Here is a 19,151-nt window from a genome sequence, read left to right as displayed (position 1 = left end):
ACACCGCTGATCATGCGCCACAAAAAAAGATCTGTAGGGTGGGGCGACCAAGGATTCGCTCTCCTATTTCCATTGGTTGTAGACATCCGGCTCACCTCCTCTCGCTGCGAAAGGCTGCGGGCCTGCTGCGCTTGCGCATGCGTGTCGCTCTCGTGGCGTACTGAGCAGTCGCAGCTACATGCCCGCCGGAGGGGGCGGGTGAAGAGGCGCGCGCAGCATCCCGGCGCTGGGCTCCTCTCTGCCGGTCCCGCCCTCCGTCGCGGCGGCGCGGTGCACACTGGGATAGGGAGCGATCTCCGAGCGAGGCAGCAAGATGGACGCGGGATTCTTCCGCGTAAGTAGGAGCGCGGGGATCTGGGGAGAGGCGAGAGGCTTGTTTGTAAGACCCGAGGGGGCGCTCAAAATTCGGGACAGGACGGCCCGTGGAAGGAGGCCTTAGAGACCCCGAGGGGGCTTGTGGCCAGCGCACGCTGTCCTCGGCCTTGCGGCCGAGACCGGTGCGCCCCTGCGCAGTCTCCTCCTCCGGGATCGTCCCCCCCTACGCGGCGGCGGCGGTGGCCGGAAAATGGCGGCGGGAATGGGCTAGAGCCGAACCTCACCGGCCGCCTTGGCGAGGCCTGCAGGCCGGGCGCCGCACCGGCCGCCAGCGCTTGGGGCCTAGCGGCGCCCCAAGGAGGAAGTCACTAGGGGGAGGCCGGTGGGAAGCCTGAGGCGGCTTCGGGGTACCGGTTGTACGGTTTGGGGATACGTCCTGAGAGACGTTTTTTGGGGAGAGGGGCCTTTTTTAGCGGCAGCTTTGGGGAAAGCGAGTGTGTCCCCCCCAACCCCTACGTACAGCGTCCACCCTCTGGGTCTTAAGCTTTCGCGGCGGCGCAGGGTCAGAGTTCGTGAGCGCTCCCGCCCAATTTGATAGCTCTTTGGGGAGGAGAACTTAGATAATTTGTAGTTGGAACATTTGAATCGCAGGCTTTTAGAGCGAACTGTGTGTGCGAGGGTGGAGGCAGATTACGGTGTGAATCCACAGCGCTTCCCGCTCTTCGCTAGCACCCTTTCCCAGCGGCCCATGTTTGGAGGCCGGTGGTTCTACCCTAAGTCCAGGCAGGGGACATTACACGTATCTCACAGTAAGGAAGTTTATTAGTTCCACTCTTGAAGAAAATTAGCTACAGGTCGAGATCTAGGTGTATGGGAACTGACGCTTGTGGGATTAAAAGTAGCAACGATCCCTTTAGGGATCGCTGATTCTTTCAATGAAGAGTAGAATCTTAGAGACTGGTAATTAAAAGTTCAAGTCCCAGCTATTACGTTTTTGCATTTCTTGGATCAAACATACAGTTTACAGTTTGTGTACATTTTTTTTTAAGAAAAAAAATTGGGGGGGCCAGAGAGGTGGCTCAGGGGTTAAGAGTACTGACTGCTCTTCCAGAGGTCCTGAGTTCAATTCCCAGCAACCACATGATGGCTCACAACCATCTGTAATGAGATCGGAAGCCTTCTTCTGATGTGTCTGAAGACAGTTACAGTGTACTCATATACATAAAATAAATCAATCTAAAAAAGAAAAAACTGGAAGGAAGGGCAAGGGGGATAATAAGGATGCCTCTTGTGACTGGATATGTGGCCCATGAGAGCTTGTCTGACACGAACAGGACACTGGCTTCCATCTCCACCACAAATATTTGTACTACAAACCAGGCACTTAACCTTTGTGGTCAGTCTTCATTATTTCTTATGGCACAGGGGTTACACTTAAAAACAGCTAAAGGTTTCTTTTATTTGTAGATTATTTCCCCTCCCCTTCAGTTTTTGTTTTTGTTTTTCAGGAAGTGGTTTCTCTGTGTAACTTGGGCCATCCTGGAACTCTGTAGGCCAGGCTAGCCTTGAACTCAGGGATCTGTCTGCCTCTGCCTCCAGAGTATTGGAATTAAAGTGGCCTTGTCAGTTATTTCTAATGGAAAGGAGATTGAAGAAAGCAAACAAAGCAGTACATCAAGAGAAGTTGTCCTTCGAAACGGACAGATCTGGAAAAGAATCCAGATTTTAAAATATTCTCTTTACACTTACCTAGATGAAGTAGGTCTTAGAGGGGAGGATAATTGAAACTGTTCTGAAACTAGGTTCTCTAACCCAGACTTCCCTTGGAGTCCTGCCTTGACCTCCCAGTACTAGAATTTTTTAGACATATGGTACACACTGGCAAAATGGGGGAGTCGGAAGTATTTACACTCTGAGTTAGAAACGTTTAGATTGCCAGACAGTGGTCCATGCCTTTAATCCCAACACTTTGGGAGGGGAGGCAGATGCAGGTGGATCGCTGTAAGTTTGAGGCCAGCCTGGTCTACAGAGTAAGTTTCAGGACAGCCAGGGGTACGCAGAAACCCTGTCTCCAAAAAAAAAAAAAAAAAAAAAAAAAAAGCAAGGGGAGAATTCGGGGGATTTTAGATCAGTTACCTAGAACAACCTGATTCTGACTAGAATTGGATTTAAGAATTGACGACCTATATTTACTGAATAACAGTAGCCTTCCAAGATAATTTCTTTTCTTTATTCCTTTCTTTCTTTCTTTTTTTCCTTTTCTTTCTTTTTTTTTTTTTGAAGAGGTGGTTGAGAAGATCTTGATATGCAGACCAGGCCAGCTTTGAACTCTTTAGAGATGGCCTACCTCTAAAGGTGTAGGGCACCACTCTCAGCCCAAAACTATTTTTTTTCCTTTAAAACCTTTTTGGTTTTGCAGTACTAGGGCCCATGCACGGCTTTGAATATGTTAGCCAAGCACTGCCACACAGTTACAGCCTTTCTGGATCACTTTCCAGGGGACTTGAATAGGTTTGATCTTTTCACCGACATGAAATAGTTACACATAATAATGCCATGTAATGAACAAATAAGGGTAATTGGCATACCTTATCACCCCAGACATTTAGCTTTATTTTTTGGTTCTTTGCCCCTAATTTGTCATGTGAGGAAAACATCCTCAGAGATTAGGTTTTGTGTTCTCAGGACTTATGGTGGTGTAGTAGCAGAGCGGACACACTACTATAGGGTTTTTTTTTCCCCCTTCTCAAACATCTTAGGTTTTGAGACAGGGTCTCAATTCCGAAGCCCTAGCTGTTGATTAGACTAGCCTCCAATTCAAGGAGACCCTCCTGTCTTTGCTTCCTGAGTCATTAGACAATTAGTCATTGTCTTTGCTGTCATTAGAGGTTCTGGACACCATACCCAACTCAAAACTTTTTGTTGTTGATATGCACTACGTACCGTACTGGGGTGTCGTTACATGTAGCTGTGTTCTCTTGCCTGCCGCTCTGCTATAGTCAGACCTGCTATAGTTTTCTTGATCACTCTTCAAGGGACTGTTGTAGCTAGTCAGCAAACTAATGTGTAGATTTCAGGTCAAAGCCAGTTACTTCCCTGTTTAATTGAGCCAGGAGGAAGGATGAATAAACAAAAACTATGATACCGGCTGTTCTGATGAGTCCTTTGTTCAAGTTTTGTTTTCGTGTACATAAAAACTTGTTTGTTCCCCCCCAGATAGGGTTTTGTTGTAGTCTAGGCTGCCCTAGGATTTGCAAGTCTGTCTTGAACCCCTAATCCTTTCATTTGTCTTAAATTTTAGAATTATGAGACTTTGTCTTCTCACCTGGCTTTAAATTCATTAATTCACATTTTTCCTCTTTTTCTGCTCCTCTCCTCCCCTTTTCCCTTTCTTCCCCTCCCCCATCTCTCCCTTTCTCTCCATCCCTTCATCCTTCCCCGTCCATTTTCCTTTTTGAGACAGAATTGGAGGCCCAAACTCAGTATGGACTTACAGTTAACTTGTCTTCCTTAAATTCCCAAATGCTTGGATTATATTTGTGCACCACTGTGCCCCACATTTTTGGTTCTTGGCATGCACCTCTTCCAGCACACTGGGTTTCCTATATCTCTATCAAGCTGTGGAGCCAAAAATGACCTTGAACTTCTAATCTAACCTTTCAAATCCCTAGGACTCAGATTACAAGTACCACTATACCTGGCTTATGTAGTTAGTACTAGGATCAAACCCAGGGCTTCCTGCATGCTAGGTAAACACTGCCACTGAGGTGTATCCCCTCCTCCAGTTTTGGTCTTTTGCTAGTGTTTTGTTATGTTGACTGGAGCTTGGTGTGTCTACCAGGCTACACTGGAACTTGCTGTAATCATCATGCTTCTGTCTCCTGGTGTTCATAAGTTGTGGCAGCTGAACAGAGCAGTCTTACTGTGCTCTAGTGCTGCCGTAGCCTTGCAGTCGATGATACTTTTAGGAGGAAATGAAGACTTGCAACGTTTCAGTTTGCTCATTTAAACCCCTGCAAAAGCATGCGTGTCAAAGTTAACATTGATTGTGGGGAGGGATCTTACTCTATTGCTGTATTTTATTTGTCCTAAGAATGTATGGTTTTAAATAAAATATGGATGCTTTGTGTTAACTACATTTAGAAAGGAATGTACATTTTATATCTGAATATTAGTTATGGCGTTTCTACTCAATGATTTTGACTGTAAAAGTTGCAGCCTTTATTTGCTGTTAAAGAGATTTACTTTGGGTTCTAGATAGATGGCTCAGGCATAGTGTAGGCAAGACAGACTTGTTTAATCTCAGAGAACGAGAAAAGGTTTTGTTTTTTGTTTTTTTTTTTTTTTTTTTTTTTTTTTTTGGTTTTTCGAGACAGGGTTTCTCTGTGTAGTCCTGGCTCTCCTGGAACTCACTCTGTAGACCAGGCTAGCCTCGAACTCTCAAACTGAGAAATCTGCCTGCCTCTGCCTCCCAAGTGCTGGGATTAAAGGTGTGCACCACCACTGCCCGGCAAGAAAAGTTTTTGTTTTTTGTGTTTTGTTTTGTTTGGCTTTTTTTTGAGACAGAGTTTCTCTGTATAGCCCTGGGTGTCCTGGAACTCACTCTGTAGACCAGGCTGGCCTCGAACTCAGACTCAGAAATCCACCTGCCTCTGCCTCCCAAGTCCTGGGATTAAAGGTGTGCGCCACCACCACCTGGCTTAGAAAAGTATTGTAATGTGGTGAAATGAACAAAGAAAGAACTAGGGACGAAGCCACATACTCTATAAAGGCTAAGGGATTGGGCTGTGTTAGTGGCACACACCTTCAATCCCAGCACCTTCCAAGCCTGTGGATCTGTGTGAGCTAGAGTTCATGCTGATCTAGTTCCAGGTCAGCCAGTGCTGCATAGTAAGATCATTGAATGTAAGAGCTGGGAAGTGTGCAAATATAACTAAATAAAAGAAATAAAGTGGAAACTTTACTCAACAGTGTGCTCATTAAAGCCACCACCTGGAAAACCGAGGCAGGAAGATTGCTGTTGGTTTGAGAGCTGGCCTGGGCTAACGGATGAAACTTAAGTTTTTAGTTGTTAATTTTATTTTTCTTAGAAGAGGCTGGCAAAAAGCTCAATGGGAAAAGGCACCTGCTGCCAAACTTGAACTGAATTCCAACTCTGGGGCCCACATGTTGGAAGCAGTGAACTATTCTCCAAAGTTGTCCTCTGACCCCTTCATATGTGCAGTTTTTTAACTGAAACAGGAAAAGTTTAATCTTATATTCTTAGGCCATGTGTTTGCTTCCTTCAGGGAACAAGTGCAGAGCAGGATAATCGGTTCAGCAACAAACAGAAGAAACTGCTCAAGCAGCTGAAATTCGCAGAATGCCTAGAAAAAAAGGTATTCTGGGTAGACTATTGCAGTGGTTGCATTTTAAGGGTTGGGAGATGAATTGTTACTTTGGTGCAAAAAAAAAAGAAGTTCACAGTTTGTCACCCTTTAGCCACCACAAACACAGTACAAGCAAAGAATGAGCATGTTAGATAACATTTTAAAATGTGCCTAAGCTAAAGGAAACACTTAGACAAAGTAACTCAAGCTCTTAATGCAGTGGACTTGTACTTACCGTTTGCATGTTTTATCAGGTGGACATGAGCAAAGTAAATTTGGAGGTTATAAAGCCTTGGATAACAAAAAGAGTAACTGAGATCCTTGGATTCGAAGATGATGTTGTGATTGAGTTTATATTCAACCAGCTGGAAGTGAAGGTATAATATGCAGATGGCTCTTCTCAATATGTGACATGATTTGTGAATCTGTGGAAACTCAGGTTTTCTGTGGAATACAAATATAGAAGGGTTATTTTACAATGTTTGTTGTGAAAAGAATTCACTTTGTAAAACAACTGTTAAGGCTGGAAGTTTAGTGAAGGTGCATAGTTTTGAAAGCTACACAGGTGAAAAATCAAACTTATTGTTTGTAATTTTGCTGTTACATGTTAAGTTACTTTGACAGCAATTTTCTAATGATAATGTGATTTATGATTTAAAAGGCCTGAACCAAAATGGAAGTTATTCCTTGCGTCTGAAGTATAGCACCATCACCTTATTAGGTCACAGCAGAGTGAGTGTCCCAATGTCGCTCTGACCCAACTCCCTTGATGACGCAGTGTGTGTTTGGAGGTGAGTTGTGTAAAGTGGCCGAACATCAACAACAACAACAACAAAACACAAACAAGAGCAATCGGTAAAGCTGTGTACTGCTCTTAAGAGGCATTTGAGATGGACATTTATTTGAAGCATGAGGGGCGATTCTGATTTGATTGGATGTTACTTTTAAAAGAACTAAAGACTTTAGTTGTAGTTGCAAGTTAGCTGGTTACCAGTCAGAATTAAGACACAGGATTTTATTTACATTATAGTTAAAATTTCAGGCAGATGAATTGACAGTCCTATAAAAGCCAGTTAATGTAATTGTTCCTATCTTCCAATATGAAATAATACAAGATAATACAACTGATGTTGAAAATGATTTCTGTTATAACATAGTTTGCTATTTTGTCATGGCATCCCAAAGGACAGTAGCGATGTACCATAAAAACCGTTCGGTTATGCTGATGTGAATTTACTTTTACATTACTCCTCTTCCCGAGAGTTCATGCTTGAATTTTGACAGAACAGTTATCATTCCAAACGATAAGGTATTTCATTTTTAAAACAATGTGGTAATTATTTTGCTTTGAATGTTTTTAAGACTTAATTTTAAGAAAAGGCTTTATATTTAAGTATATTTATTTCATTTAGAAACCAGAAACATGGGAGAATGTTTTTTAAATGTTTAATAGTAAATTTTATTGGAGAAATGCTTTACTGATTTGAATTTTAGTGCACTTTAAAGCCTAAATACCTGGTAGTATTCCCCTTGTAGTGAGCATGAGATTAAAGTTTAGAGCTTTTTAAGCAATCTTTCCTTTTTGTGGTTGTGTACTCATTATTGCTTGTTCGTCTTTTGCAATTTAGATAAATGCTATAACATTAAACTCAAGGTGGTTGAGTTGCAGTAGGGAGTCGGAAGCAAGCCAAGGGACCATCTTTCTCTACAGGGGACTTGGCGATTCCAAACCCCCAAGGTTCCAAGAAGAAACTGAAGACACCTGGAATCTGTACTTGCTTTGTGCTATTGAGCTGTGCTTGTTATACGGACCTTGTTGCTTGACCAACAGAATCTAGTGTTTAAGAACCCAAGTTCCTTTTAGAAATCTTGAGTCTTAGTTTTGTGGACAGTTGAGCTTCTGTGGCATTGTTAGTAATAATAGGTTTTCATGTGCAGTAGTCAGGCTTCTAGCTTAGTCTTCAGATGTTACAGTATGCATGCATAACTTGTTAGTTCTTGTAACTGAGCACTAGATAGTAGATATTTTATAGAAAGTTACCTGTAGTGTAAAGAGAAGTAAATGTACATTTTCAATTTCTTGTTGGGGCAAGTTTTCCAGCCAAGCAAATATTGTTAGTAAATGCAAGAACGTATAGATGGTCCATGATTGTTTTTAAAATTGATAAATACATAAGGCCCACTAACAGCCATACACTCTAAAAACTTAGAAAGTCCACAGCTGCTGCTCTAATGCTTTTGGTTCAGTGAGGGAGAATTTGATTATCTAGAAATTATATTACCAAGAAGCAACTAGGGAAAACTATTTTTACAATAGTAGAGCATATATATATATATATGTACCTAAGCCCCTTATGGTAGACTTAAATACTAATTTAAATGAGTTTCAGATTGGTTGGTTGGTTTCCAAGTAACCTGGTTTTCTTCCTGTCATGTCTTTTCACAGAACCCAGATTCCAAAATGATGCAAATCAACCTGACTGGATTTTTGAATGGGAAGAATGCTAGAGAATTCATGGGAGAACTGTGGCCCCTGCTGTTAAGTGCACAAGAAAATATCGCTGGAATCCCTTCTGCTTTCCTAGAGTTGAAGAAGGAAGAGATAAAACAAAGACAAGTAATTCTTTTTGTATTGAGTTGAGAAGTACTCTGTGGAATAATGGTTTACCTTAAGGATTTTGTTTCCTTTGAGCTATTTTAACATCTGTGATCTGGCTAGGCTGCAGTTTGCTGGATGTGTTTGTATATTGAGTTATGGTTTACCACCCCTCATTTGAAAATTAGAGTGGCATTTTCCCAGAGGCCAGTGATGATTAGGCAGAGCACTTTTTTTTTTTCCAGTTCTTAAAATACAAGTGCATTTACCTTAAAAGAGTTTAAAGTATCTAAAAGTATGTGCATATTTCCACACAGGCAATAATTATAAAGTCACAAGGGAATGACTTTATATAAATGATAAGTAAAGTGATATAAATGGTATGAATTGTATAAAGGATAACTGAACGAGTGTTGTGAGAGTAAGGTTGAGAACATGGAACACCCCGTAGCCAGCCATGGCTGTGTGGGCTGCCTTGACGGAGTCTCTTAGCGCTCAACTGTATGCTTGCAGATTGAACAAGAAAAATTGGCATCTCTGAAAAAACAAGATGAAGATAAAGATAAGAGGGATAAGGATGAAAAAGAAAGCAGCAGAGAGAAGAGGGAGCGGTCTCGCAGCCCAAGAAGGTACGACAGAACAGGTGCAAGTACAGTGTGTTATAGGTGCCTTGGGTCCTCAGGGATGCTGTGGCAGAAGTTCCCCGGATAGAAGACCTGGGGAACATTACTGGAGATCTGCTCTTTGCTTCTTGGCTAAGGAGAGCTTTAATGTTGCTAGCATTTTGACACATGTTTTATACAGCTACCCAGGAGGTTGAGGCAATGGGGGTGTAGGGGTGGCTTCTAGGCCAGTCCAGGCAACGCTGTAATACTCTGTTCCAAAAACAAAAACAAACAAAAAAAAACCCAAGCAAATCCTTTGACCAAAATGATCACCTCTGTAACTTAGATGTAATTTTACTCATTCTTAAGTAGAGATTTGGGTTTCGTATTGCTTTACTTAAATAAAGCATTGGGATTTTTGTTGTTACTGTATTCTGATTATTTCCATTTCCCTTTTATTAAAAATCTGCTCGTTAGCATTCGTATACTTACCTAATTCCGTGTTCTGCTTTTCTTAGATGGTTGTACTGAACCCAAACTTCAGATCATTTATTTGTTTTCTTCTTTCTTCCAATGAGACTATTGTTAGGTTCACATTTTTAAATCCACGGTTCAGCTTCTGCTATATTTGTGGTGAAAGGTGAGAATTCCATTAGGCTTTTCATTTTTAGGACTTTTAAAAATAAATCTGGGGATTTATAAAGAAAAGAGGAGGTTTGTTTTTTTTGTTTTTGTTTTTTGGTTTTTTTTTCTTGGTTTTCTTTTTGATTTTTTCGAGACAGGGTTTCTCTGTGTAGACCTGGCTGTCCTGGAACTCACTCTGTAGACCAGGCCAGCCTCGAACTCTCGAACTCAGAAATCTGCCTGTCTCTGCCTCCCAAGTGCTGGGATTAAAGGCGTGAGCCACCACTGCCCGGCTAGGAGGTAATATTTTTGTTCTTTAGTTTGTGCTGAGTTGGAAAACTTCAGAAGCAGTGCCTCTACATCCGCCTTGCTGGTTAGCTTTACTACAGTTTTTAAAAAGCAATAAACACTTTTGGATTAGGCACACTACATCTTGAAAAGGAAGAAGGGGCTCCTGGCAGTAATAATTTGGCATTTTTCTTTTCTTGTGAAGAACATACTATTTACATTGCACCATTCGTTTTTCTGCATCTTAAGGCTCTGCCTGACCATCTCTGATACGAGCTCTGTACCTAATCCCTGTATATTGGTAGGGTTGATTTACTGTTCAGGAAATGGTTGCTTTAAATGCTTTCATCTGAGGCATTGGTCTTTGAATGATCACTGGGAATAGTTGAGAACCGTTGCCTCCAGCCCAACTCCGTGCCTCCCCTTCTAACTGGTACTTGAGGCTGTTACCTCTGTTTGCTTGTCCTTCTAGTTCTCTCTGGCCTTTTCCTTCTCAAGTAGATGAAATGGATATCTTGTTTCCATGTGAAACTTCTCAGATACAGACAACAGTGGGTAACTTAAAAGATTAATCCTTGATTTTCCCTTTGTCTACTCTAAAGCACATTATTAAAAAATCTGAAAACATTGCTTTCATCCTAGACGCAAATCCAGATCTCCTTCTCCTAGAAGACGATCTTCCCCTGTCAGGAGAGAGAGAAAGCGCAGTCACTCTCGATCTCCCCGTCACAGAACCAAGAGCCGGAGTCCTTCCCCTGCCCCAGAAAAGAAGGAGAAATCTCCGGAGCTCCCAGAACCATCAGTGAGAATGAAAGACTCTTCAGTACAGGAGGCCACATCTACGAGGCACGTTCCTAGCTCTGTTACATACTCTGTTAGGTACCACCTGCCAATGTGCATTGCTAGCTTCAAGGCAAAGGACTCGCTTTCCTTTTGGATATTTTCTCAAGTTTTTTAATATTACAAAGTTAGTGTTGAAAATGAAGCGTGTGTGTGTGTGTGTGTGTGTGTGTGTGTGTGTGTGTGTGTGTTAAGAATAAGGAAAATGTTCCAGAGGTGACCACCTGTCTGCCATATTATTTGAAAAAAATTTATAGATCGTAATTACTGATTTTCCTACCTGCTTGCCACAATATATTGTGGACAAACTCTTGTTTTCTTTTTGTAATAGGGGAGTATAACCCAGAGCTTTGCATATTCTTTGTCACTAACCTATATTCTGTATAACATCTTTACCCCCAAATGTAAAGAGATTTATTCACTTCTGTTAACTGGGGTACAAAATATTCCAAATAAAAGCTACTCCCTCCCTCCTCGGAGACCTGTGTCCCATGGCCACGCTCATCTTGAGCGTGCTGCCTTTGCCACATCCTACGTCTCATAGCTCACAAGGCCACACAGCATGCAGTCCACAACACTGCAGCCTCTGCAGCCGTGTGTACTGCTCAGAGCACCCACTCGTGGTGACTACAAACTGCTGTCCACAGATTGCCCTGCTGGTAGTCGAGCAGGTGAGGAGATCTATCTCAACTGGACATTGTGCCTGCAGGCCATTTGATCTAGTTAGCCTCTTTCCCCTCATGGCTCCAAAGGCTTTTTGGACTCATGCAGTTGACAGTGATACAGTTCTTATCTCACACGTGAAGGGGGAGGGGGTGTAAATTCTTAGCTGCTCAGTGAATTCTGATGTGTACTTATCTTTTGAAACCAAGAGGTATTTGCAGGGTTTCAAAACCTTTTTTGTTGGTGGTTTTTGGTTTGGTTTGGTGTTTTTTTGGTTTGGTTTGTTTTTTTGTTTATTTGGTTTGTTTGTTTGTTTTGGTTTTTCGAGACAGGGTTTCCAGGGTTTCTCTGTATAGCCCTGGCTGTCCTGGAACTCACTCTGTAGACCAGGCTAGCCTCGAATTTTGTTTTGTTTTTCAAGACGAAAACCTTTTTTTTTTTTAAATACACTGATCTCCATCTGTTCTTACTTTTGAATTTGTTAGTGGTGAGGGGTGGGTCATATTGTTGAGACTACAGCTTTATGAAGTTGGCACTCCTTTAATTTTCAATGTGGGGTTCCAAGGAGTTGAACAGAGGTGGTCAAGCTTGTACCGTAAATACTTTACTAAAGACATCCAGTATTGTTGAACTGGTTTGGAGTTCTGAGGAGAGTTGGGGAAAAAACAAACGCTCTTTTTTTCACAGTGACATCCTGAAAGCTCCCAAGCCTGAGCCTGTGCCAGAGCCCAAAGACCCGTCGCCAGAGAAAAACTCCAAAAAGGAAAAGGAAAAGACTCGTCCAAGGTCTCGATCACGTTCCAAATCACGGTCTCGGACCCGGTCTCGGTCTCCTTCTCATGCTAGACCAAGACGGCGACATCGATCCCGGTCAAGGTGTGTTGTTGCCCTGGGACTAGGGTACACGTGAAGTTGTATGTGCTGATTTTAAGGTAGCATTGCACACAGTGTCACAGTGATAGAAAACATTAAGGATTAAAGTCACTCTGCATTTATGTGAGGTTTACTTTGCCATGTGTCATAAAAATCTACGTGAGTGGAAGTGGTCATGGTGGGGGAAATTAGTGTCAAGATATTTTTTCTTCTTAGTTTATTTGGGGCCTAATTCTGTTTCTTAATGGCAGATCATATTCTCCTAGAAGGCGGCCAAGCCCAAGACGGCGACCTTCTCCCCGAAGAAGAACACCGCCAAGACGGATGCCTCCTCCACCAAGGCACAGGAGGAGTAGGTCTCCAGGGAGACGGTGAGACTCTCTTAGTGTCTGGTGCCTGGAGCTTAGGGGAATCATTGGTGTAATTTCAGGAGAAAATGTTTTTGTCTGCTGGAAGACAGAAATTATACCAGAGAGTGTCTTGGAAGCAGTTTGGTGCACTTGAAGTGCAATGGTGTAGCTATAAGAAACATCTTATGTTGGGAAAGAAATACTCTCTGATCTTCTAGACCCTGTGTTAGTGTTCTAAGATCTCACTGAAATTCTTCTATGGATAAGAACTAAGAACTAGCAGTGTACCTCAGTTGGTAAGATGCTTCCTGCGAATGCCTAAGGCCCTGCCCTCAGCCTATTCCCCATTACTGTACAGCTCAAGGATGGGGTTGCATACCTGTGATTTCAGCACACTGGAGGGAGAGGGAAAAGGCCCTGAAGGTCAGAGTCAGCCTCTTCATAGACTGTTTTACACGCACCCGCCCACCCCAAAACCAAAACTAGAACTGGCTACTTTTCTGTTGTTTTGTGTACAAGGGTTCTGTCTGCATTTATGTATCGTGTGTATCGGATGCTCCCAGAAGACAAGAGTGTGCTAGATCCCAGGAACTGGAGTTAGAGATGGTTGTGAGCTAGGAACTGAAGCTAGGTCTTCTGCAAAAGGAGAAGCTGCTCTTAACCCTTGAGCCATCCTTTCTGAGCTGCCTCCCTCCCATCCAACTTTTAACTTACTGCTGCTTTTGAAAGGCAGCTGGCTACAGAGTTAATGAGCTTATTTTATCAGTTTTAAGAACTTAACTTATTTTGCATGTGTATACACATGCAAACTCTTTGCCTGGAGGTCAGTGGGGTATTACTAGCCTGTTCTCTTTCTTTGGGTGGTTCTAGGAGATTGAGTTTGAGTCACCAGGCTTGCAGAGCAAGTACCTTTACAGTGTCTTTTTTCTTAAAGGATGTATTTTGAATTATGAAGGTGTGTGTCTGCATGTGTATGTGTGCTTGTGCGTGCTGGTGTCTGCAGAAGCCTTGAGCCCTTGGACCTGGAGTGATGCACAGTTGTAAGCCACCTGATGGTGCTGGGAACCAATGTCCTTTGGAGAGCCACTAATGCTTTAACTGCTAAGCCATCTCTGCCACACTCTGTAATGAAGTTTTTTGTAACAACTCAGACAGAGGAAACATAAAAAGAAAGTTCCTGTAATTCCTTTCCTAGATAGAGCCATTACTAGTAGCACAATAAGATATACTTAACTTTACCCAAAGTAGGGGCCTGGTGCACAGGAACAGAGTTTTTCTGCCTTATTGATGTGTTTCCTGGGCTTACTTTACAACTCTTGCTTTGGACAGAACAGCTCAGGGAAAAGCTGTTGAGTTAATGTTCTTTACAGTCAACCACACTAACTAGAAAATGGGAAAACATCCAGTAAGCTCCTTCAAGTTCTATCTTTGCAGGTAGGACTTTTAGATCCGTACTTTAATAGCAGCAATGACAGCAAATACCATTATTCCTTGGGATTGTTGTTGAGAGATCAGTGTTTAAGTGTGTAAAGTTGCTGTTGCAGCTGGTGGACAGGACAGACAGTGTGGAATTCCAGGCATCACACTTTGCAGATTGATCCTTCTGCTTCCGGAAGAAGTATTGCTGGTGCTCCCTTAGGGAGAGAAAGGCCTGTTTCTTCATTGGAGTTTGGCAAACAGCATGTCTCAGTAGTGCGCACTAAGCAATGTAGCAGTCACGGTATTTTGCAGATTGTGTAAGATTCCCTTTCAGCCAGTTTTTAATCTCACACTTAAGGTAGGGTTTCTTTTTTTCAGGTTCTCAGGAATTCTTCTGCCAAAGGTGAATTCTGCAGGTACACGTAATTGCAACAGAACTTAACCACAGATTTTGCTGCAGAATTCGAGAGGCCCCTACTTCTAAGTTTATGTAGCTAAATGAATTTCAAATCTTGCACATATATTTTAGTGAAACTTGAAAGCTGCTTGACATCACTCTGAATGAGCAATACTGTCTCAACCCAAAGTTGTGCAAACCCCATAACCCCAATATTACTCTTCAGAAAGAGGCTGCTTGGTTACTGGATTAGAGCATTCATAGCTCAAACACAATCAGGAGTTATATGTATTTACTCTCAGAAATGGCTGTTTCCTGTCCTAGGCTATGGCTTTGTTTCCAATCTTTTTGAAGTAATTTATGTACTTAGCTACATAAACTCAAAAGTTGGATTAAAGAAATAGCTGTGTTTCTGTGCATATTGTACATACTGTGAAGTCACTCTTTGGAGGGATGCGAGTAGTGAAGTGAATGCTTATTCCACAGGAGGAGGCGTTCTTCCGCATCACTGTCTGGAAGTAGCTCGTCGTCCTCTTCATCTCGTTCCCGGTCACCGCCAAAGAAGCCTCCCAAGAGGACATCCAGCCCTCCTCGGAAAACGCGTAGGTTATCACCTTCGGCAAGTCCTCCCCGGCGAAGGCACCGGCCGTCATCTCCAGCAACTCCACCTCCTAAAACTCGCCATTCCCCAACTCCCCAGCAGTCAAATCGTACAAGAAAAAGTCGTGTTTCTGTGTCTCCAGGAAGAACTTCGGGTAAAGGTACAAACACAAAGAAATTTGTTCCCTTTGCCATCTGGGTGAACCCAGTTGAACCCAGTTGTCCCTACCCTCTTTCAGAGGCAGCTGGACAGTACTTTCGGTGTGACACTGGATTGGCTTGGCTTGCTTTTTCTTTCCCTGCTTTCTGTTCTGGCCTTGGCTGAAATGGGAAGATATGTAAAGGTGGTGTGTGTTCTCAGTGTCCTCTGCGCAGGTGGCACAGATCGCTAGCCCCAGGCTGTTGGAGTTGGAGTAAGGAAGCGAGCTTGCGTCTTACTGTAAAGGGTCAGTTTATTGAGACCAGTTAACTATTTTCCACTCTCCCTCCCCACACCTCTTCTTAAGACTTTTTGTTTGATATCTTATTTACAGACTTTGTGTTCTGTTGTTATTTTTTGGTCATAATTATGCATCCAAGGGAAGGACGACATGGTGTCCCCTTAAAGGTTGATTTGTTATATTTATTGATTGATTTATGGATTTAGGCTCTTAAGATGGTGTCCCTACTTTGATCAGTAGATTGGCTTCTGAGGAATTGGAGGCTTGTGATTGTGCCAGCTAAGTAGAGTGTTAGTCCATGTGAAAACTGTGCTTTACTGGGGTTTGCTTTAGCACTAAGCACACATGAAGAAAAAGGATATGATCCATTCCGGTGGTGCCTTTGGTGCTAGGGCTTTAGAGGTGAGTGGAGGGGGTGAGGTGAGAGGATTGGGATTTTAGAGAGTGGTGTTGGGACCCCATTGACTGACCAAGTACCTGGATAACCAGGGAACACCACGAGGCCTAGCAAGGCTGTGCGTTCTAAACCTGTTACACTGAGGGACATCTGTGGGAAAAGAACCTGCTAAAAATGGCAAGCCATAAAAAGTAACATACAAATCATATTTAACTTTGACATCAAATTCATTCAGTAACCAAATGTGTGATATTTAAGACAGCTATTTTTTAGCATACATTATATGAATTTTATATAAAAGTGAGCACGTTTCAGCCTCTCGGGGTGCCTCACTGTCTTAACTCTGAAGACTCACTGCTCCAGATTACTTGTTGTTCCCTGTGAACTTTACATACAGAAATAGTTCTTGTGTTTAGAGCTAGAAAGCTCTCTGGATGAGAAAAAAAAACACACAATTATTTTGGAAAAATACATTTTTCACTTCGATTATATAGAAGTTATTTTAAACTACCTGGACAAAAGGAGTTAACTGTTAGAATAGGGCCATTGTTGGAACTTATTAGTTACCATTTTATGAGTCTGCACGGGTGCCAGGCTCCTACTTTGACACATGCTTTGTACACATGTAATAGATAACTGCATTCAAGAGACATCTGTTGTGGGGAACAGAGGTCTGTTGTGTGTTCTTGTGGGCTCAAGGACCAGCTTCTTTAGCCAGGCAGTTGCACCGTGGGCAGGTTAGTCTGCTTTATGTCCACTGAAGCTCAAAATGGTTTGAACTATGTGGAAGTGACCTTAGTGTTGAAATTTGAGAGCTAGAAAAGAAAAGACCTTACCAATTGTCAGGTTCTTTGGTTAAGTGACTTAGCCAAGGTTAGTTAGTAAAAGAGTTCAAGCATTCACTCCCAGTTAGGCAGTGAGAATTGCCAAATTGCTGCCTCCGATGACTAGGGAGGAAGATGAAGGATGGAGTGAAAAAGTTCTTGGGCTTCTTTAATAGGTACTGCAATCAGAAATGCCCATGGTGGGGTCTCTGGATACTTAGTACTGTGGCACTACTGTAATGTAATAGAATTCCTGATTGTGTTTCTTATAGCAGATGTTAGTTGGCCATCTTAGGATCTGTTGTTGATAATGGGCCAGTGAACTAGGAGTAAGGAAAGAAAAGCGGGGGGTTGGGGGGGTTGGAAGGCAGTCATTGAGTGCAGTTTACAGTCCCATTTGAGGGTGTCTTGGAGGAACTTTGAATCAGTCATGGTCTGGGTGCTGCGTGAACTTGTTCTGAGTCGAGTGTCCTGTCACAGCTTGTCCTTTTTTAGAATAGCTAAGTCGTGCTCTGCGGATGCTCATGTAGTTCCCTATTTGTGGATATAGTAACTTGACTTCACAAGTTATCTGTTGGGCAATCTGAGATTAATAATTAATAAGACTGTTGAAATGCTTTAAAATTCTGGTTTTAGAGTTGATCTCTTGTTCTGACTTCATGCTAGAACGATTTGTTCTTTGAAGTACTATACTATTAACATAACAGTAAGTAAAAGGAAAAAATAGTGTTTAGAAAAATACAGAAACATGTTACTTGTAGTGCTTTAAGAGTGAAAGGGTAAAGCGTATGCTATAAACAGTGTTAAAGACTTAATGAGACATTAAGTCAGAGTGAACCCTCCCATGTGTTTATTCACACTGTGTAACAAATATGTGATGTTGGCTCCGTGTGATGGTGCACCCCACCCCTAACCCTGAAACAATTTCTCTGTGTAGCCCTGGCTGTCCTGGAACTCTATAGACTAGACTGGCTTAGAGATCCACCTGCCTCTGCGTCTGCCTCCACCTCCCAAATACTGGGATTACAAAGGTGTGCTCCACTACCATCAGGTGAGGGTGTTATTCTTTAATTCTGACATTACATAGCCAGTTTGAGGCCAGATCTTTTCTCAAGATACATAAAAGGAGTGTTAATTTAGTTATTCAGTAGAGTTTGGTTTTGATTTTCATTCTATAAAGTCTTTTTATGTAATCTAGACTGGCAGTCCTGTTTCAGCCTCCTATATGTTGGGATTTTTTAAAAATTACATATGCTCTATGGTGGGGTATATGTACACACTATGCAGGTGTCTACGGGGCAGAAGAAGCAGCCACTGTGGAGCTGGATTTGCAGGTGACTGAGCTATTCGTGCAGGTGCTGCAAACCAAACGAAATCTTCTGTAAGAGCAGCGAGTGCCCATGACCTCAGAGCATCACTCCAGCTCACTACTTTATGAATTTTAGAGCTTCAGATGTTAAACATTCTCTGTCCAATTCAATAGTTTGTCCAAATAACTTTAGTACATGGAATCATTAACCACAACAATGTAGCTCAGAGATAAAGGGCTTGCTGTAAGGTTACAACACTAATTTCCTCTTTGATTACTTTAGCAAAGATGAGGTTGAAGTGTTAGATCCATTCTCATGGCTACATCCTGGTAGCCTTTGACAGGGTTTATAGTATTAAATAAAGTATAACCCTATTTTGTCAAACAGTTTACCAAAATTTATTAGTCATAGAAAATAAGTAAGCGTCTCAAGGGTTTCTTTCTTAGATGGGCTTTTGAAGTCGATACATGGTAAAAATAATGATTATATTTTATATACTTGATTTCGATTTAGTTTATTATGCTCATGAGGATTTGTCTGCATATCTCTGAGAGCACCACATGTGTGCCTGGTGTTCACAGTTCAGGAGACCTCAGATCCCCTGGAAGCAGGGTTAAAGATAATTGAAGGCTGCTGTGTGGGTGCTAGGAACTGAACCCAAGTCCTGCAAATGTAGCAAATGCTTTAACCGTCTGAACAGCCCCATGGACGCTCCTAGGAGAGAATAGCTGTGAGATTAGTGCCCTAAACACAGAGTCTGGACACCTATTGTCAGTTTGTTCAGTTGTCTCTGTGTTTCTCATTGGTTTTTTTGTTTGTTTGTTTGTTTTGTTTTGTTTTTTTCGAGACAGGGTTTCTCTGTGTAGCCCTGGCTGTCCTGGAACTCACTCTGTAGACCAGGCTGGCCTCGAACTCAGAAACCTGCCTGCCTCTGCCTCCCAAGTGCTGGGATTAAAGGCGTGCACCACCACTGCCCGGCTATGTCTCTTGTGTTTCTCAGTGTAGTGTTGTAATTTTATTTTAGGCTTCCAAAGAACTGTAAAATGGGATATAAGAGTGAATAGCATCTTGTTTTAGCAGCAGTGTTTAGTAGTGTATATATCTGGGTTTAGTGGTTCATGCGTGTGATCCTGGTTCTCTGGAGTTTGAGGCAGAAGGATCACGGTAAACTTGAGGCCAGTCAGGACTAGGTAGTTAGACCTGACTCAAAACAAAACCCCACGTATATATGTCACAGGAAG

General features: G+C 42.4%; 1 protein-coding gene across 13 annotated transcripts in view; it reads left to right on the top strand.

Moving 5' to 3' along the window:
- Nucleotides 1–252: 252 nt before the first annotated feature.
- Srrm1 (serine and arginine repetitive matrix 1) overlaps nucleotides 253–19,151 on the top strand; it is a 32,567-nt gene continuing 13,668 nt past the window's right edge. For 8 of the 13 annotated variants that reach the window (XM_028759588.1, XM_028759585.1, XM_028759584.1 and 5 more), the window contains exons 1-9: nucleotides 253–334; nucleotides 5,604–5,693; nucleotides 5,939–6,061; nucleotides 8,131–8,301; nucleotides 8,794–8,909; nucleotides 10,440–10,643; nucleotides 11,988–12,176; nucleotides 12,425–12,544; nucleotides 14,826–15,100. In XM_028759588.1, coding sequence (XP_028615421.1) covers nucleotides 314–334; nucleotides 5,604–5,693; nucleotides 5,939–6,061; nucleotides 8,131–8,301; nucleotides 8,794–8,909; nucleotides 10,440–10,643; nucleotides 11,988–12,176; nucleotides 12,425–12,544; nucleotides 14,826–15,100 — 1,309 coding nt within the window. In that variant the 5' untranslated portion in view covers nucleotides 253–313. Of the gene's footprint in view, nucleotides 335–5,603; nucleotides 5,694–5,938; nucleotides 6,062–6,345; nucleotides 8,302–8,793; nucleotides 8,910–10,439; nucleotides 10,644–11,987; nucleotides 12,177–12,424; nucleotides 12,545–14,825; nucleotides 15,101–19,151 lie in introns of all 13 variants that reach the window. The other 5 variants (XM_028759593.1, XM_028759591.1, XM_028759594.1 and 2 more) reach the window with 3 other exon arrangements.

The sequence above is a fragment of the Grammomys surdaster genome, unplaced genomic scaffold (genome assembly GCF_004785775.1).
Source record: "Grammomys surdaster isolate TR1022 unplaced genomic scaffold, NIH_TR_1.0 126313, whole genome shotgun sequence".
In the NCBI taxonomy this organism is placed as follows: Eukaryota; Metazoa; Chordata; class Mammalia; order Rodentia; family Muridae; genus Grammomys; species Grammomys surdaster.
The sequence above is the reverse complement of the archived record's forward strand: the minus strand, read 5'-3'. Positions and strand labels throughout refer to the sequence as shown.